This window comes from Globicephala melas, chromosome 10 (assembly GCF_963455315.2).
Source record: "Globicephala melas chromosome 10, mGloMel1.2, whole genome shotgun sequence".
NCBI classification, from domain to species: Eukaryota; Metazoa; Chordata; class Mammalia; order Artiodactyla; family Delphinidae; genus Globicephala; species Globicephala melas.
In genome coordinates, this window is record NC_083323.1 from 9958205 (window position 1) to 9972164 (window position 13960).

Consider the following 13960-nt stretch of genomic DNA (forward strand, 5'->3'; position numbering starts at 1 on the left):
CACCAGCTCGGCGAGTTACCAGGACAAACGTGTTTCCTGTCAGCTGTGCTCTCTCCACCCTTCCCTGTAATGCTGGAGGTGGTTTATCAGTTCTCTGTTTTTTACTATCCTGTGTGCCTAACAGCCTTCCTAGGGAGGCATTAGTAACCTTGTTTTGCAAATGCAGAACTTGAGGTTAAGTGACTTGTTTAAGGTCAGAGCAGACTCAGCCCAGGGCTTCCGAGTCCATGCCCTTTCTGCTCCTGCAGGCTCTCTCCTGGCTGCACCCCTAGTGCCCTCCCCTGCAGGGAAAGCTCTCTTCTCCCAGAAGCAGCTCCCAGGACCAGGCAGCCACATCGGTGGCTGGGCCTCTCCTCGTCAGAAGGCTCGGCCTCCCCTTGCTGTAGCCCACTCGTTTCCTCGGCCACCCTGTGCCATGTGCCCTAAGGGTGCACCTGCCCTATTGGCCGTCTCCCCCTTCCCTCCCACTGCGCCCCCCCTCCCACACACACCCCTGCGCAGGGGCCGAGCAGGGTACCAGAGGGAGGACTGACAGGTCCCCACCAGTAAGAGGAAGGAGGCGGCAGATTCTCCAGCAGGGCTGGGGAGTCTGCACAGCCTGAGCGCCCTCCCTAGAGGTGGGGCTGAGACAAGAGTCAGGATACCCCTGTGAGGACCTCCCCACGCAGGTGTGTGAGGACCTCCCCACGCAGGTCTCTGAGCCACACAGCTCAGCCCTGCTCCCTCCATTGCCAGCCCCACATCTTCAGAAAGGTCTCTTGCCTCTTTGCTCCAGCCTCCCTGGCCAGGGGCCCTGCAGGCCTCCGGCGACAGCACCGCCTCCTCTGACACGCTCTGGGCTTGCTGCAGGGCTGGGCAGCTTGTCCAGGAAAAGACGAGGGACCCCGCAGGCGGGCGGCGCAGGCTCCTTCATCTACCAGCTGTGTGTCCGTGGGACGCCTCCCACCCGCAGAGCCGGGCCTTGCCCTCATGGGGGGAAGAAAGGCAGCAAACAAGTGACCAAAAGCAATTGCGGATGGAAGCGAGAAGGGCTCTGCACCACAGAAGTGGGTGGGGCAGGGGCGGGCTGAGCGGGAGCATCCCGATGGCATTGGGCAGGCTTCTCTCAGTGGTGACATTTAAGCTGGGATAGAAAGAAGAGGAGGAGACCGGAAGGAAGGTTCCAGGTCTGAGCACAGACGATAGAGGCCTTCTTCCCCGGGGCAGGGGCTGGGCGTGGCGGGCCGTAGGGAAACGGGTCAGGATGTGTTGGAGAGTGTGTGACCCGGGAGTCCACAGACCCCGGTCCAGATCCACCTGTGTGACTCCGAGCTTCGTGTCCTCACAGATATGCACAGGGTGACAGGGAGTATGCACCTGGAAGGGGTTTGGAGCATTTAAGTGAGTTCATGCTGGTGGAAGCTCCTTATGGCTCCTGACGCACAGACGGTCCTTCCCCCGTGCTGCTCCCACCTGACTGGAGGGGCCTGACCTTCTTGGACGCCTGTTCCTTGTGGCCGCGGGAGAGCAGCCCTTCCCCCAGCCTTGTTTAATTCAAACAGACTTTTATCAGGCACCTGCTTCGGGTCAGGTCCGGGACTGGGGATCTGGATCTGACCAAAACCAAGTGGCCTTGGGGAGCCCCTGTTCAAAGTGTGGGAGACAGACCCAGGCGTCTGCCGAGGTGGCACATGGCCAGGGTAGTCTTCCCTGCCCCCTGCTGCCCTCACCTTCCTGTGTCTGTCTCTCTATTGCACCTTTCGCCTCCTGAAGTCCTGTGTTTATTCCTGTACTGACTTCGCTACCGCCTCCCCAAAGCCCCGGTAGCACACGAGCTCTGCAGGGCTTGGTCTCCACGCGCTCAAGCGGCTACCGCGGGGCAGGTGCTCAGGGACACGGCATGCAAAGTGCCAGCTGTAATGGGACCCTCTTCTCTCCCACTGCTGTCCCCACCACAGCCGCGACCACCTGCTCTGCCTGGACGGAGGGGGCGTGAAAGGCCTCGTCATCATCCAGCTCCTCATTGCCATTGAGAAGGCCTCGGGCGTCGCCACCAAGGACCTCTTCGACTGGGTGGCGGGGACCAGCACGGGGGGCATCCTGGCCCTGGCCATCCTGCACGGTGAGGGCAACCCCTGGGCTGCTGAGGCAGGACGGGCTGGGGCCGAGACCTGCCCTCAAATGGGGCCGAGTTTGTTCTCCGAGCTTTGCGGAGAACGTCATGGGGGAGGGGAGGGCCCATACGCCCTTCGGGGGGTGGCTGGGGTGTTGGGGTCTGAGGCTGGAAGGAGGAAAGGCTGGGGGGTGGGCTAGGGTGATGCCCACCCAGCGACAGAGGACAGAACTGGTTTCACTCTCAGCGTTGGGAGCATTTTTATACCGGTTGCCATGCCCCTGCAAGGCAGACACAGAAGGGCCTCAGAACTGCTGGAAATGAGGAAAAGCATTCTGAGGGTGGGTGGAGTTGGTGGCCTCAGGAATGAGGAATGTGACTTGGTGGGGTCACAAATGCCAGGGCCCTAGTCTGCACACTTCATTTTACCCGCACAGGGTAATGGAGGCCCTGGGGGGAGAGGTGACCCAAAGTCACACGGCCCACTGGAGGGCTTGCTGGGGCTAGGAGTCCCAAGGACGCCCATCCCAGCACTCCCCAGCGACACAGACAACCCACGCAGTTTGCTGTCACTACAACCTCCCAGAGGTGACGGGGCATTTTGCTTATTGGACAGACTGCCGGGTAGGCCTTGTCTCGGCTCGAGCAGTGTCTCCTTTATGGAGCTGTCTGGGCTGTGTGATGCTGCGTGTGGGGGGCCCCCTCCGACCGAGCTACCGCCCGGCGGGAATTGTCTCAGCATCCCTGACTGGAGATCCCTGCCTGGGTTGGGTTCCATGCCCTCCAACTCGTCCTGCAGATCTGAAGGCACCAGGAGAGGACCCTCCCCCTCCAGGACATCAAGGCCTTCGGGCCAGGCCTGTGCTGGGTGCTAGGCGTGCAGGGCTGAGTCAGGTGCACGCCCCGCCTCAAGGAGCCCCGGGTCCCATGGGGGAGACATAGGCATCCGGGTGTTCCCAGTGTGAGGAGGCCATGGCCCGGCACCCAGGGTGTGCGTGGGAGGGACATGGGGCACAGCCAGCCCAGGAGGTGACCTAGAGCAGCGTCCCGTGGGGCCCTGGGAGGAGGAGGATTATGTCGGCAAAGCTGCTGGGACTTCTGTCCCCTGGCCTCTGGGGCCCCGTGTCCCCTCTCTGGTCTTCCCTGAGAGAAGGGCCAGCTCAGGGCTGGCTTCCGCCCGGCTGGGCATGAGATCTGGGCGTGGAGCAGAGTGGGCGGAGGTTCTAGTTTCTCCTCCAGAAAGGGTCACTTCCTTCTTCAGGGGACATTTATCCCCCATGCAGGGTCTTCAGGCGCCCGGGGGCTATGGAAGGGATCTGAGAAGCCCTCCCCTCCGCAGCCCCCCGCTTGCACCCCTGGGCCGGCTGGGGCGTGCTGGGCAGCTTCTCCATACTGTGAGGTGCACCCTGCCCCTTGGAAGCTGTCTGTTCTCGCGGGACAGGGCTGGCCTTTCTACTCCACGGCAAATGGGGTGGATCTAGATTTATAAGCTTTTACACGTTCAGGACCCCTTCTTTAAAGAAAACATACAAATTACGAGTACAAGGTTAAGTGCCGAGCCTTGGAGCTGCTGAAGGGGGTTTCTGCCTGTGGGGGAAGTTGCGAGGACGGTCCCAGGAGCCCCAGCTTGGTTGGTGCTTTGGTAAATCTTCCCCCCCGCACCCCGCTGGTTCCTGTGCTCAGGCCCCGTCAGGGCAGCCCTCGCATCTCTCCCCACCTCCGACCCCCTTGTTCCTAGGCAAGTCCATGGCCTACATGCGTGGTGTGTACTTTCGCATGAAGGATGAGGTGTTCCAGGGCTCTCGGCCCTACGAGTCAGGGCCCCTGGAGGAGTTCCTGAAGCGGGAGTTTGGAGAGCACACCAAGATGACGGATGTCAAGAAACCCAAGTAAGCCTCCTCCCCCTCCTTTTCGGGAGCACAGCGGCTTTGGCCCCAGCCATGCACCCCGTCGGCTCTTCCTTGGAGCAGAGGACTCCCTGCCCTGGTGTGATTAAAGCTGAATGGGGGGCGGGGGGGCGGCTGGGGAACACAGGTGCAGAACACCCTCGACCCATGTCTGATGTTTTTCCACCCAGACAGCACATCCCTGGGTCAAAGGGGGTTGGTTCTCGTCCCTCACACACACACTTGCTGAGCACAGCTCTGCCCCCGGCACTGCCTGTGTGTGTGTGTGATGGGGTGATGCAACCATCAGGTGGGAAGGCTTACGATCTGGTTAGGAGATAAGTGACCTAAAAAAATGGCAGCCACGCAAGGCAGCATGTGCTTATTAAGAGGTCCCAGAAGAACCTTCAGCACCACCACTTCTTTGTAGTATTTATTTTCCATCCTGGAATTACATTATTGTCTGCCTAATGCCTGGCTCGCCTGCCAGACTGTGAGCTCCGTGAAGCAGGAACGTGACTGCCTTGTTTTTCTGTTGCCCCGGCATCTAGCACAGTGCCTGCCCCAGAGCAGACCCTTAAAAAGTGTTCAGCAACTGACTATCTGTGGAAGCAAGGGGGAGAAAGGACTGAGAACAAGGTGGTCAGGGAGGGCTTCCTGGAGGAAGTGAGGTGTAAGCGAACCCTGGAGAGTTGGGAGGATTTCTTTTCATAGTAAAGCTTTTTTTTTTTCCATTTAATAATAACACATAGTCTTTTAAGAAAATTTGGAAGTTTTGGAAAGTAAAAAGAAGAGGAAAATATCCATGATTTATTAACCAAAAGTTAATGTTTTGAAAAATATTTTTTGTATATTTTATCCTAGACATTTTTTTTCTTTTCTATGGTGAAATAGAACATATATTTAGAAAAGGACATTAAACAGTTTCATGAATAATTCTAAAGCAGACACCCAGATATGACCACCAGCCAAGTCCAAAAGCCCCTTGAGTGTGTGCTGGCCCCCATCATAGCTCCTGCTTCCCTCCACCTCCCACGGAGGTAACCATTCTCCTGTGACCTGGATTTCCTGGACTTTCTGTCTAGTTTCGGCACCTGAATGCAGCCCTGAGCACGGTTCCGGTCCTGCCTGTCTCTGGGCTTGGACGGAATCCTTTTGTGTGTTATCCTTCCTTCTGTCAATGCCGCATTAGTCAGCATGGTCCCTACTGTTGGGTGAAGCTGTACTTCATTCATTCTCACGGCTCATATGACTGTGCCCCCACGGTTTATTTCTCCAGATACCTTCAACGGGCACTTGGGTCGTTCCGTTTGGGCCTCTTGAGTCTGCAGTGGACATCTTGGGACTTATCAGAAGACCCCGTGGGGCACATGCCTAGGAGTAGAGCTGCCAAGTCTGCTTGGCCTCAACCCTTAGATTCTGCCCAGCTGTTTTCCAAAGTGGTGGTTTCTATTTCCACTCCCATTAGCCATGTTTGAGAGTTCCTGGCACTCTGCATTCTTGCTAACATTGGTTATTGTCAAACCAATTTAGCTTTATAACGTTTTTGTCTTTATAAATCTGGGGTGAAAGATACTGTCTCTGTTGATTGGAATTTTCATCTTCCTGATTACTAGTGAGGTTGAACACCTTTTCATATGTTTAGAGACCATCTGCATTTCCTCTTTTATAAAGTTCCTATTCAAGTGTTTTACCCATTTTGGGCACAATTGGGTTGTGTGTTGGGGGTTATGAGGCTTCTTATTTCTTCTCCCACTCTAGGCTTGTCTTTTCACTCTCCTTACGGTGTTTTGTTGATGAGCAGATGTTCTTTTTTTTTTTTTTTTCCGGTACACGGGCCTCTCACTGCTGTGGCCTCTCCCGTTGCGGAGCACAGGTTCCCAGACCGGGGCACGAACCCACGTCCCCTGCATCGGCAGGTGGACTCTCAACCACTGCGCCACCAGGGAAGCCCGAGCGGATGTTCTTAATGCAGCAGAATTTCGAAATGTTTTCCTTATTATGATTTGTGCTTCCTTAACTGGAGACACGGAGCTGCCTTCCTGGGTCTCAGGTCCGGAAGCTCCCTCCGTCTGCCTATCACGTTTAGGTCTTTTATCAACCTGGAGTTGATTTTTGTATCAGGAGAAATCCAATTTCCTGTTTTCCCCATGAATAACCAGTTTCCCCAGCCTCATCTGTGAAAAGTCTGTCTTTCCCTCCACATTGCAGGCCTTGCTTCCTAGTGGATCCAGGGTCCTTCTTGGGTCTGTTTTTGACCACGGAGCCCTTACTCTGCAGTGTTTATAGCAAGTTTATAGCAGGGCTTCCCACCTTGTCTTTCTTCAGGACTATTGTTGGAGGCCCTTTAGAGAAGTAGTTAAGAGCATGTACCCTGAAGTTTCCTTTTCTCGAAAATGAGAATAATATACTGCCTGCTTCCTGGGGCTTACACGAGAAGTAAAAAAGTTGTGTTTATAAAGCACGTAAAAAGCACCTAGCACGTAGAAGTGCCGCATAAGATGTGGGTTACTTGTTGCTATTTGCGCTTCCATAGAGATTGTAGAATCAGACTGTCAGATTCTACAGAAAAGCAAATCCTGTTGGGATTTTGATTGTGATTATATTGAATCTGTATGCTTTATTTTTTTCTTATTGAAGTATACTTGATTTACAATATTGTGTTTCTGGTGTACAGCAAAGTGATTCAGTTATACACACACACATGTATTCTTTTTCATATTCTTTTCCATTACGGTTTATTACAGGATATTGAATATAGTTCCTTGTGCTATACAGTAGGACCTTGTTGTTTATCTATTATATATATAGGAGTTTTCTGTGAGCTTATTTAGGGGAGAATTGACATCTTAAAACACCAAGTCTTCCAATTAGGGAACATAGCAAAACATTCCATTTGTTGAAAGTTTGTCAGTACAGTTTTATAATTTTATCTATAGCAGTCTTACACACCTGTTATTTTTATTCTTTTTTTTTTTTTTTTTTTTTTGCTGTACACGGGCCTCTCACTGTTGCGGCCTCTCCCGTTGCGGAGCACAGGCTCCGGACGCACAGGCTCAGCGGCCATGGCTCACGGGCCCAGCCGCTCCGCGGCATGTGGGATCTTCCCGGACCGGGGCACGAACCCGTGTCCCCTGCATCGGCAGGCGGACTCTCAACCACTGCGCCACCAGGGAAGCCCTCTCAGAATACTTTTTGCCTTGACTTTGTCTGATATTAATATAGTTATCCTAGCCTTCACTGGTTGTATCTGCATGTGGTGTGTCTGTGCTCGTGCTTTCATTCAGCCTTCTTGATCCCTGTGTTTCACGCGTCTCTCTTGTAAATAGCCTGTAGCTGGACTTGTTCTTTATCTGATCCGTGCATGTAGTGTATTTACAGATTTTTATTGCATAGTAATATATTTAAGTTATTTAATTAGTTAAGTCTGTTTTAGCTGATTGGTTTGGCTATCAGAGCCTTCATATAGTTAATCTAATAGTTTATGTGGCTGGTCCATTTATACTTACATAATTACTCATATTTGGGGGACGACATATGCGATCCTATTTTGTTCCGTGTTTCTTGCCTTCTTTGGGATTTACTGAATAGTTTTAATCATTACATTCCACCCCCAACCCAATAGTTTGAAATTTATGCACTCATTTCTGTTGTCTTTTTTTTTAGTGCGTATTATAGAAGTCTAAATTTAACTGATACCATTATCCCCCCTCAGATAATCAAGGATTTTTTTTTTTAAAGAAAATTGCAGAAGAATTTGGATGGCACAAATCATTCTTTTTATTTTTTGAATTTTATTTTATTTATTTTTTATACTGCAGGTTCTTATTAGTTATCCATTTTATACATTACATATCTTAGTAGTTATCCATTTTATACATATCAGTGATTGTCAATCTCAATCTCCCAGTTCATCCCACCACCACCACCCACCCCCCGCTTTCCCCCCTTGGTGTACATACATTTGTTCTCTACATCTGTATCTATATTCTGCTTTGCAAACCGGTTCATCTGTACCATTTTTCTAGATTCCACATATATGCGTTAATATACGTTATTTGTTTTCCTCTTTCTGAGTTACTTCACTTGTATGACAGTCTCTAGGTCCACGCCATCTTATGGGAAAACCCAAACGAACTTTTTGGCCAACCCAATAATTACTTTTCTGAATTTTAAATCTATCTTGTTTTTTTAAAACCTCACAAGATATTGTTTTTTGAAGTTGATGTTTATTTATATTTATCTAGTGGTGAGCTGGGAAACCAGATCTCTAGGGGGATAAAACCCTGGTTTTTAGTGTTTGCCAATTCCCATGGCGTAAATACCCCCACCGTGGCTGATTTCAAGCTACCAACAGTTTAACAACCAGCTCGTGAGATTTAGCAATAGGTTCTCACAAGCCAGTGTGAGCTGGCTCCAGCTCACGCATGTGTGTATGTGTATGAGTATGCGCATGTGTGTGTGTATGTATACATGTGTATCACTTCTTTGCTTTACAGTCTTTCCTGTGACCACCTTCCTCCTGCCTAAAGTACCTTCTTTTGCCTTTCCCATAGAGATGGTCTGCTGGTAGTGAATTCTCCACTAGCAGAGTTGTTTGAAAATAAGTTTATTTCACTCTCATCATTTGAAACTAGTTGTATTTCACCCTTATCAGTTGAACATTCTTTTATTTCTCTCTTATTCTTGTTGAGTATAGAATTCTAGGCTGGTGATTTTCTTGTAGAACAAGAAAGATATCATTCTATGCCTTTTAGCATCCATTGTTACACTTGCAGTCAATTTCAATTTAACTCTTACTCCTTTGAAAGTAAGTAGTCTTTTTTCCTCCGGCTGCTTTTATTGATGTGTTGGTTTATTTGTTTTTGGTGCTCTGCAGCTGCACTAAGATATATCTAGTTATGAATTCCTTCTAATTTATCCTGCATGGGATTTGTTGGCCTTCTTAAATCTTTGGATTCATGTCTTTCTTCAGTTCTGGAAGCCTGAGTCATTATCGGTTCAACCTTGCCTCTGCCTGATTTTCTCTTGCCTCTCCTTCTGGAACTCCAGTTGAAAATGTTAGAGCTTTTCTGTCTTTCATGTCTTTTAACTTCTCCTGTATATTCTTTCATTTTATCTCTCTGCATTGCATTCTGGATAATTTCTTCTTACCTATTTTCCAATTCACTAATTCTGTCTTTAACTTTATCTGATTTTCCATTTAACCTATTCATTGAGTTTTTATTTATTTATTTATTTAAATTTCTAGAAGTACTCTTTGTTTTTTTCTTCAGATCTTCTAGGTCATTACTTATAGTTTTCTATTCCCTGAAAATATTATCAAGCTTGTGTTTGATGTCTTTCAACATTGTAAGCATAGCTGGGTTTTTTTTTTATATAATTTTATTTTATTTATTTATTTTTGGCTGCATTGGGTCTTCATTGCTGCACGTGGGCGTTCTCTAGTTGCTGCGAGCGGGGGCTACTCTTCATTGCAGTGCATGGGCTTCTTGGCACGCGGGCTCAGTAGCTGTGGTTCGCAGGCTCTAGAGCGCAGGCTCAGTAGTTGTGGTGCATGGGCTTAATTGCTCCACAGCATGTGGGATCTTCCTGGACCAGGGCTCAAACCCGTGTCCCCTGCATTGGCAGGCGGATTCTTAACCACTGTGCCACCAGGGAAGTCCCAAGCATAGCTGTTTTACAGTCTTTGTTTGAGGATTCAAATAACTGCTGTCTATGTAGGTATGTGTTGTTTCTGCTTATTTTTACTCATGGTGTTTTATTTCTTGGCGCCCCCCCACCTGTTTTGGAACTGTGTGGTGCTCCTTAGTGCTGAGGAATATGTGCAGATTCTGTGAAGCCTAGAGTGAGGGTGTCTTCTCCAGAGTGTCTTATGTTGTATCCTCCAGGTACCCATGTACAGTAGCATCTGGGGTCACTGTAACTAAATTCTTGGCATGAAGGTTTTGGAACTTCCCCCCAGGTGATGAGAATTTAGACTGCAGATCTGCAGGAGGGTTAGTTTGTGGTTATACATTTTCAGGGATTTTTTTTTTCTCCTTTCTTTGTTTAATGCCAGCCAACTTTACTCACAGCCTCCAGGCGTGGGAAAGGGGCAGGTTTATTTCTGGTTTAACCCTTATCCAAGAGGGTAGCCCTTTGGGATTACAATCTAATGTGGGGAGGGTCTCCCATTAGATCCCTAACCTTCAGTGAACCCTGGGCTTTGACTTCTGTCCCTCTGGCCCCATGAGGCCATCAGCATGGAAGTTCAAATTGATAGTTTGGTGTCTGCCTTCAGGTCAGAGATGAGTCTGTGCTCCATTTACCTCTGTGAGTTCTTGCTTATCCTCACAGTTTACCCTCATCTTTCCTTTCTATCTTATCAGATCTTCTATACTTTTTTTTTTGAATTTTATTTAATTTATTTTTTTATACAGCACGTTCTTATTAGTCATCAATTTTATACACATCAGTGTATACATGTCAATCCCAATCACCCAATCTTCTGTGCTTTTAAAAAAATTTTTTTTGCGGTACACGGGCCTCTCACTGCTGTGGCCTCTCCCATTGCAGAGCACAGGCTCTGGACGCGCAGGCTCAGCGGCCATGGCTCACGGGCCCAGCCGCTCCGCAGCACGTGGGATCTTCCCGGACCGGGGCACGAACCCGCGTCGCCTGCATCGGCAGGCAGACTCTCAACCACCGCGCCACCAGGGAAGCCCCTTCTGTGCTTTGAAGGTCAAAAAAAATTTTTTTTCCAGCATTTAGTTTTTTGTTCATTGAGAGGTATGTTCAAATAACCTTTCCACAAGATTCTTAGAGGTGGAAAACTAATCTTTTTCTCCCATGCGTAGTTTTTGTTCCCTTTTCTTTATATTTTTCATTGTAACAAACACCTTTCTGTGTTAGTCTCAACTCCTTGCTAGTGTAATTTGAAATGGCTGCAAAACATTCCATTGTTTAGGCACTCCCTCCTATTATTTCCATGTAGAGCATTCACTTTTCACTGTAATAAATTACACTGCATGAATAGCCTTAAACAAAAAGCTTTCATTGTAACCAAGATTATTCCCTTAGGCTGGACTTTCCAAAACGGAATTCCCAGATCAAAGAGCCAGGACAGGTCTTCCCTGGTAGCGTAGTGGTTAAGAATCTGCCTGCCAGTGCAGGGGACACGGGTTCGAGCCCTGGTCCAGGAAGATCGCACATGCCGCAGAGCGGCTGGGACTGTGCGCCACAACTACTGAGCCTGTGCTCTAGAGCCCACAAGCCACAACTACTGAACCCGCATGCCACAACTACTGAAGCCCGCGCGTGCCTAGAGCCCATGCTCCGGAACAAGAGAAGCCACCGCAATAAGAAGCCTGCGCACCTCAACGAAGAGTAGCCCCCACTCGCCGCAAATAGAGAAAGCCCTCATGCAGCAACAAAGACCCAACACAGCCAAAAATAAAGAAAGAAAATAAATTTTTAAAAAAAGAGCCAGGACATTTGTAAAGGTCTGAATACATATTAGTTTCCAAGGGGGCTGTGTCAGTCTACACTCCCCTCAGTATTTAAGGATGTCTGAGTCTCTTGAGACAGTCAGGAGTCTTCTTTAATGGGTTGTAGACTCATATGGTAGAACACTGATTAGGTATCAGAGATGACATGCTGAAAAGTCTCCCCCGACTCCTGTCCTGGAGCTGCAGCCCCCAAGCAGTCCCCTGTCCCAGAGGCAGCTCACTGTTGCCAGGTTCTGCACATGGGTCCTTCCAGAGTTACCCTCTGACCAAGCAAATAGGTACATAGGGTCTTTGGGGGTTTCTTTTTAAATAAATGGTGGCATATTATACACACTGTCCTGAACCTTGCTTTTTCCACTTAAATATAAATCTTGGCGCTCACCATCCAGCAGTACATGAAGCAATACCTCAGCCGTTCTCCAGCAACACAGACCCCGCTGCGCAGAGGAGCCACGGAGCATGAACCGTCCCACTGGTGGACATTTAGTTGTTTCCAGTCGTTTGATTTAATGCCATTAATAGCCTAGTGTGTGCCTATCTCCCCGCACATGTGGGAGTGTCTTAGGATGGGTTCCCAGAAGTAGGAATGCTGAGTTTAAGAATTAGCGCGTCGGTGGTTTGGACAAAAATTGCCAAAGGTGGATTGTCCAGGGCGGATGGGTCAGTGGCTTCAGTGTCCTGCTCCTTGTTTCTCTCCAGGGTGATGCTGACAGGGACACTGTCCGACCGGCAGCCGGCTGAGCTCCACCTCTTCCGGAATTATGAGGCTCCGGAGTGTGTACGGGAGCCTCGTATTGGCCAGAACGTTAACCTAAAGCCTCCACCTCAACCCTCAGGTTAAAACCATGTTCGATGCATCTGTGGGAAGCGATTGGCCCAAGAGGCTGCAGGTTGGTGGGTGGGAGTCGCAAGCTTGCTGCCAGGCACCCCCAGCCCACCACCATCCCACCCATTGCCCTGGTCTTCCCTCCCAAGGGTATCAGCTGAGGGTCGGCAGAGCCAGGGAGCCATCAGGCCTCGGGCAGCCTGCACCCTGCCTTCCACCAGGATGGCGGGGCCAGACAGCATGGCCTGTCGGTCCTGCTTCTGAAGAGTCCCCAGCCTCGCCCTCTTCCCACAGTGCCATGTGCACACGTACACACACACACCCTTAGATCTGAAACGCACATCTCTCGTGCCACTGGGCCCCCTCCTCCCCCACCCGCAGAGCAGCTGGTGTGGCGGGCAGCCCGGAGCAGTGGGGCAGCCCCCACCTACTTCCGGCCCAACGGGCGCTTCCTGGATGGCGGGCTGCTGGCCAACAACCCCACGCTGGACGCCATGACGGAGATCCATGAGTACAACCAGGACTTGATCCGCAAGGTGAGAGCCACCTCGGGTTGGAGGGGCTGGAACTGACCGCGCACAGCGGCCTCTCCCGTTTCTGCAAACCTTGACTGTACTCTGGGCTGACTCCTGGGAGAGCAAATGGCTTTTCTTCATGCATTCATTCATTTGTGCACTTAACAGCAATTTTATGTCGCACTCGAACCTGCCTGATTGGTGGTGTCTGCCCAAAGCACTGTGCTAAGAGGGATTCTGAGGCCCAGTCCGGACTAGGTGGGGAAGGGTGTTATGATCAATTAACAGCATCTGCTATTTGTGGGGAGGACAGCATGCATACCAGTATGTGCCAGTTTACAGGCCTAGCCACACTGCCCGGCCTGGAGACACACGCTTGGGGAGCTCACATTCAGGGGAGACAGTCCATAAACAAGGACACATCCATCCGAGTGTTTTAGGTGCTGTGACAGAGAACTGTGCAGGGGCCCAGGAGCATCACCCCTGCTGAGAGACATGAGGGCTCAGAAAGGGCTCACAGAGGAGGGGAGCCCATGCTGAGGCCTTTGGGGATGGGGCAGTGCAGAGTCAGTGACCGTGAGGAAGAGAAGCGGCCCTCAGCCCGAGGAGCTTCCTGCAGAGGTGGGCGAGGCCCACTCAGGTTAGGAGAAGCAGTGTGGTGTGGGGGCCTCTGGGTCTGGGGCCTGTCTCTGCCCGTGCTTCACTTCAACCACTGCCTAGGACTGTTGATAGTACCTGCCTGGGGACTGTCGTGAGGCTTCCGTGGCCTCTTATCTGTGAAGTATTCAGAACAGCGCCTGACCTTGAGTGTGCCGCATCCTTGTTGGCTGTAGTTGTCACTGCGGTCATCACTAAGCCCCTGGTGAAACCGCAGGTGGCAGGGAGGTGAGCGCTCTCTAGGGGCCAGATGTGGAAGGGCAGGCTTCCTGGAGGAAGAAGGAATCAGTGAGAGACTGTGGGATGGGGAAGGGTGCTCAAACATCACTCGTCTGAGTGCATGGGGAGCCTGGGTAGGTGGGTTGCCAAGGTCGCCCAGAAGATTGGCAGGAGAACTTGTTCTGAAGCAAAATAGAGGCAGCACAGGCTGTGCTTCTGCCACAGGAGGCCTGTACTCCTCTTCACAATCCCCCAGGGAGCCTCTCTCTTACCCC

General features: G+C 50.6%; 1 protein-coding gene across 8 annotated transcripts in view; it reads left to right on the forward strand.

The window, feature by feature from the left end:
* PLA2G6 (phospholipase A2 group VI) overlaps window positions 1-13960 on the forward strand; it is a 49732-nt gene that overhangs the window by 34100 nt on the left and 1672 nt on the right. For 7 of the 8 annotated variants that reach the window (XM_060305938.1, XM_030855983.2, XM_030855982.2 and 4 more), the window contains 4 exons: window positions 1938-2101; window positions 3831-3981; window positions 12168-12304; window positions 12676-12830. In XM_060305938.1, the coding sequence (XP_060161921.1) occupies window positions 1938-2101; window positions 3831-3981; window positions 12168-12304; window positions 12676-12830 (607 nt within the window). The remainder of the gene's footprint in view (window positions 1-1937; window positions 2102-3830; window positions 3982-12167; window positions 12305-12675; window positions 12831-13960) is intronic. The other variant, XM_030855986.2, reaches the window with a different exon arrangement.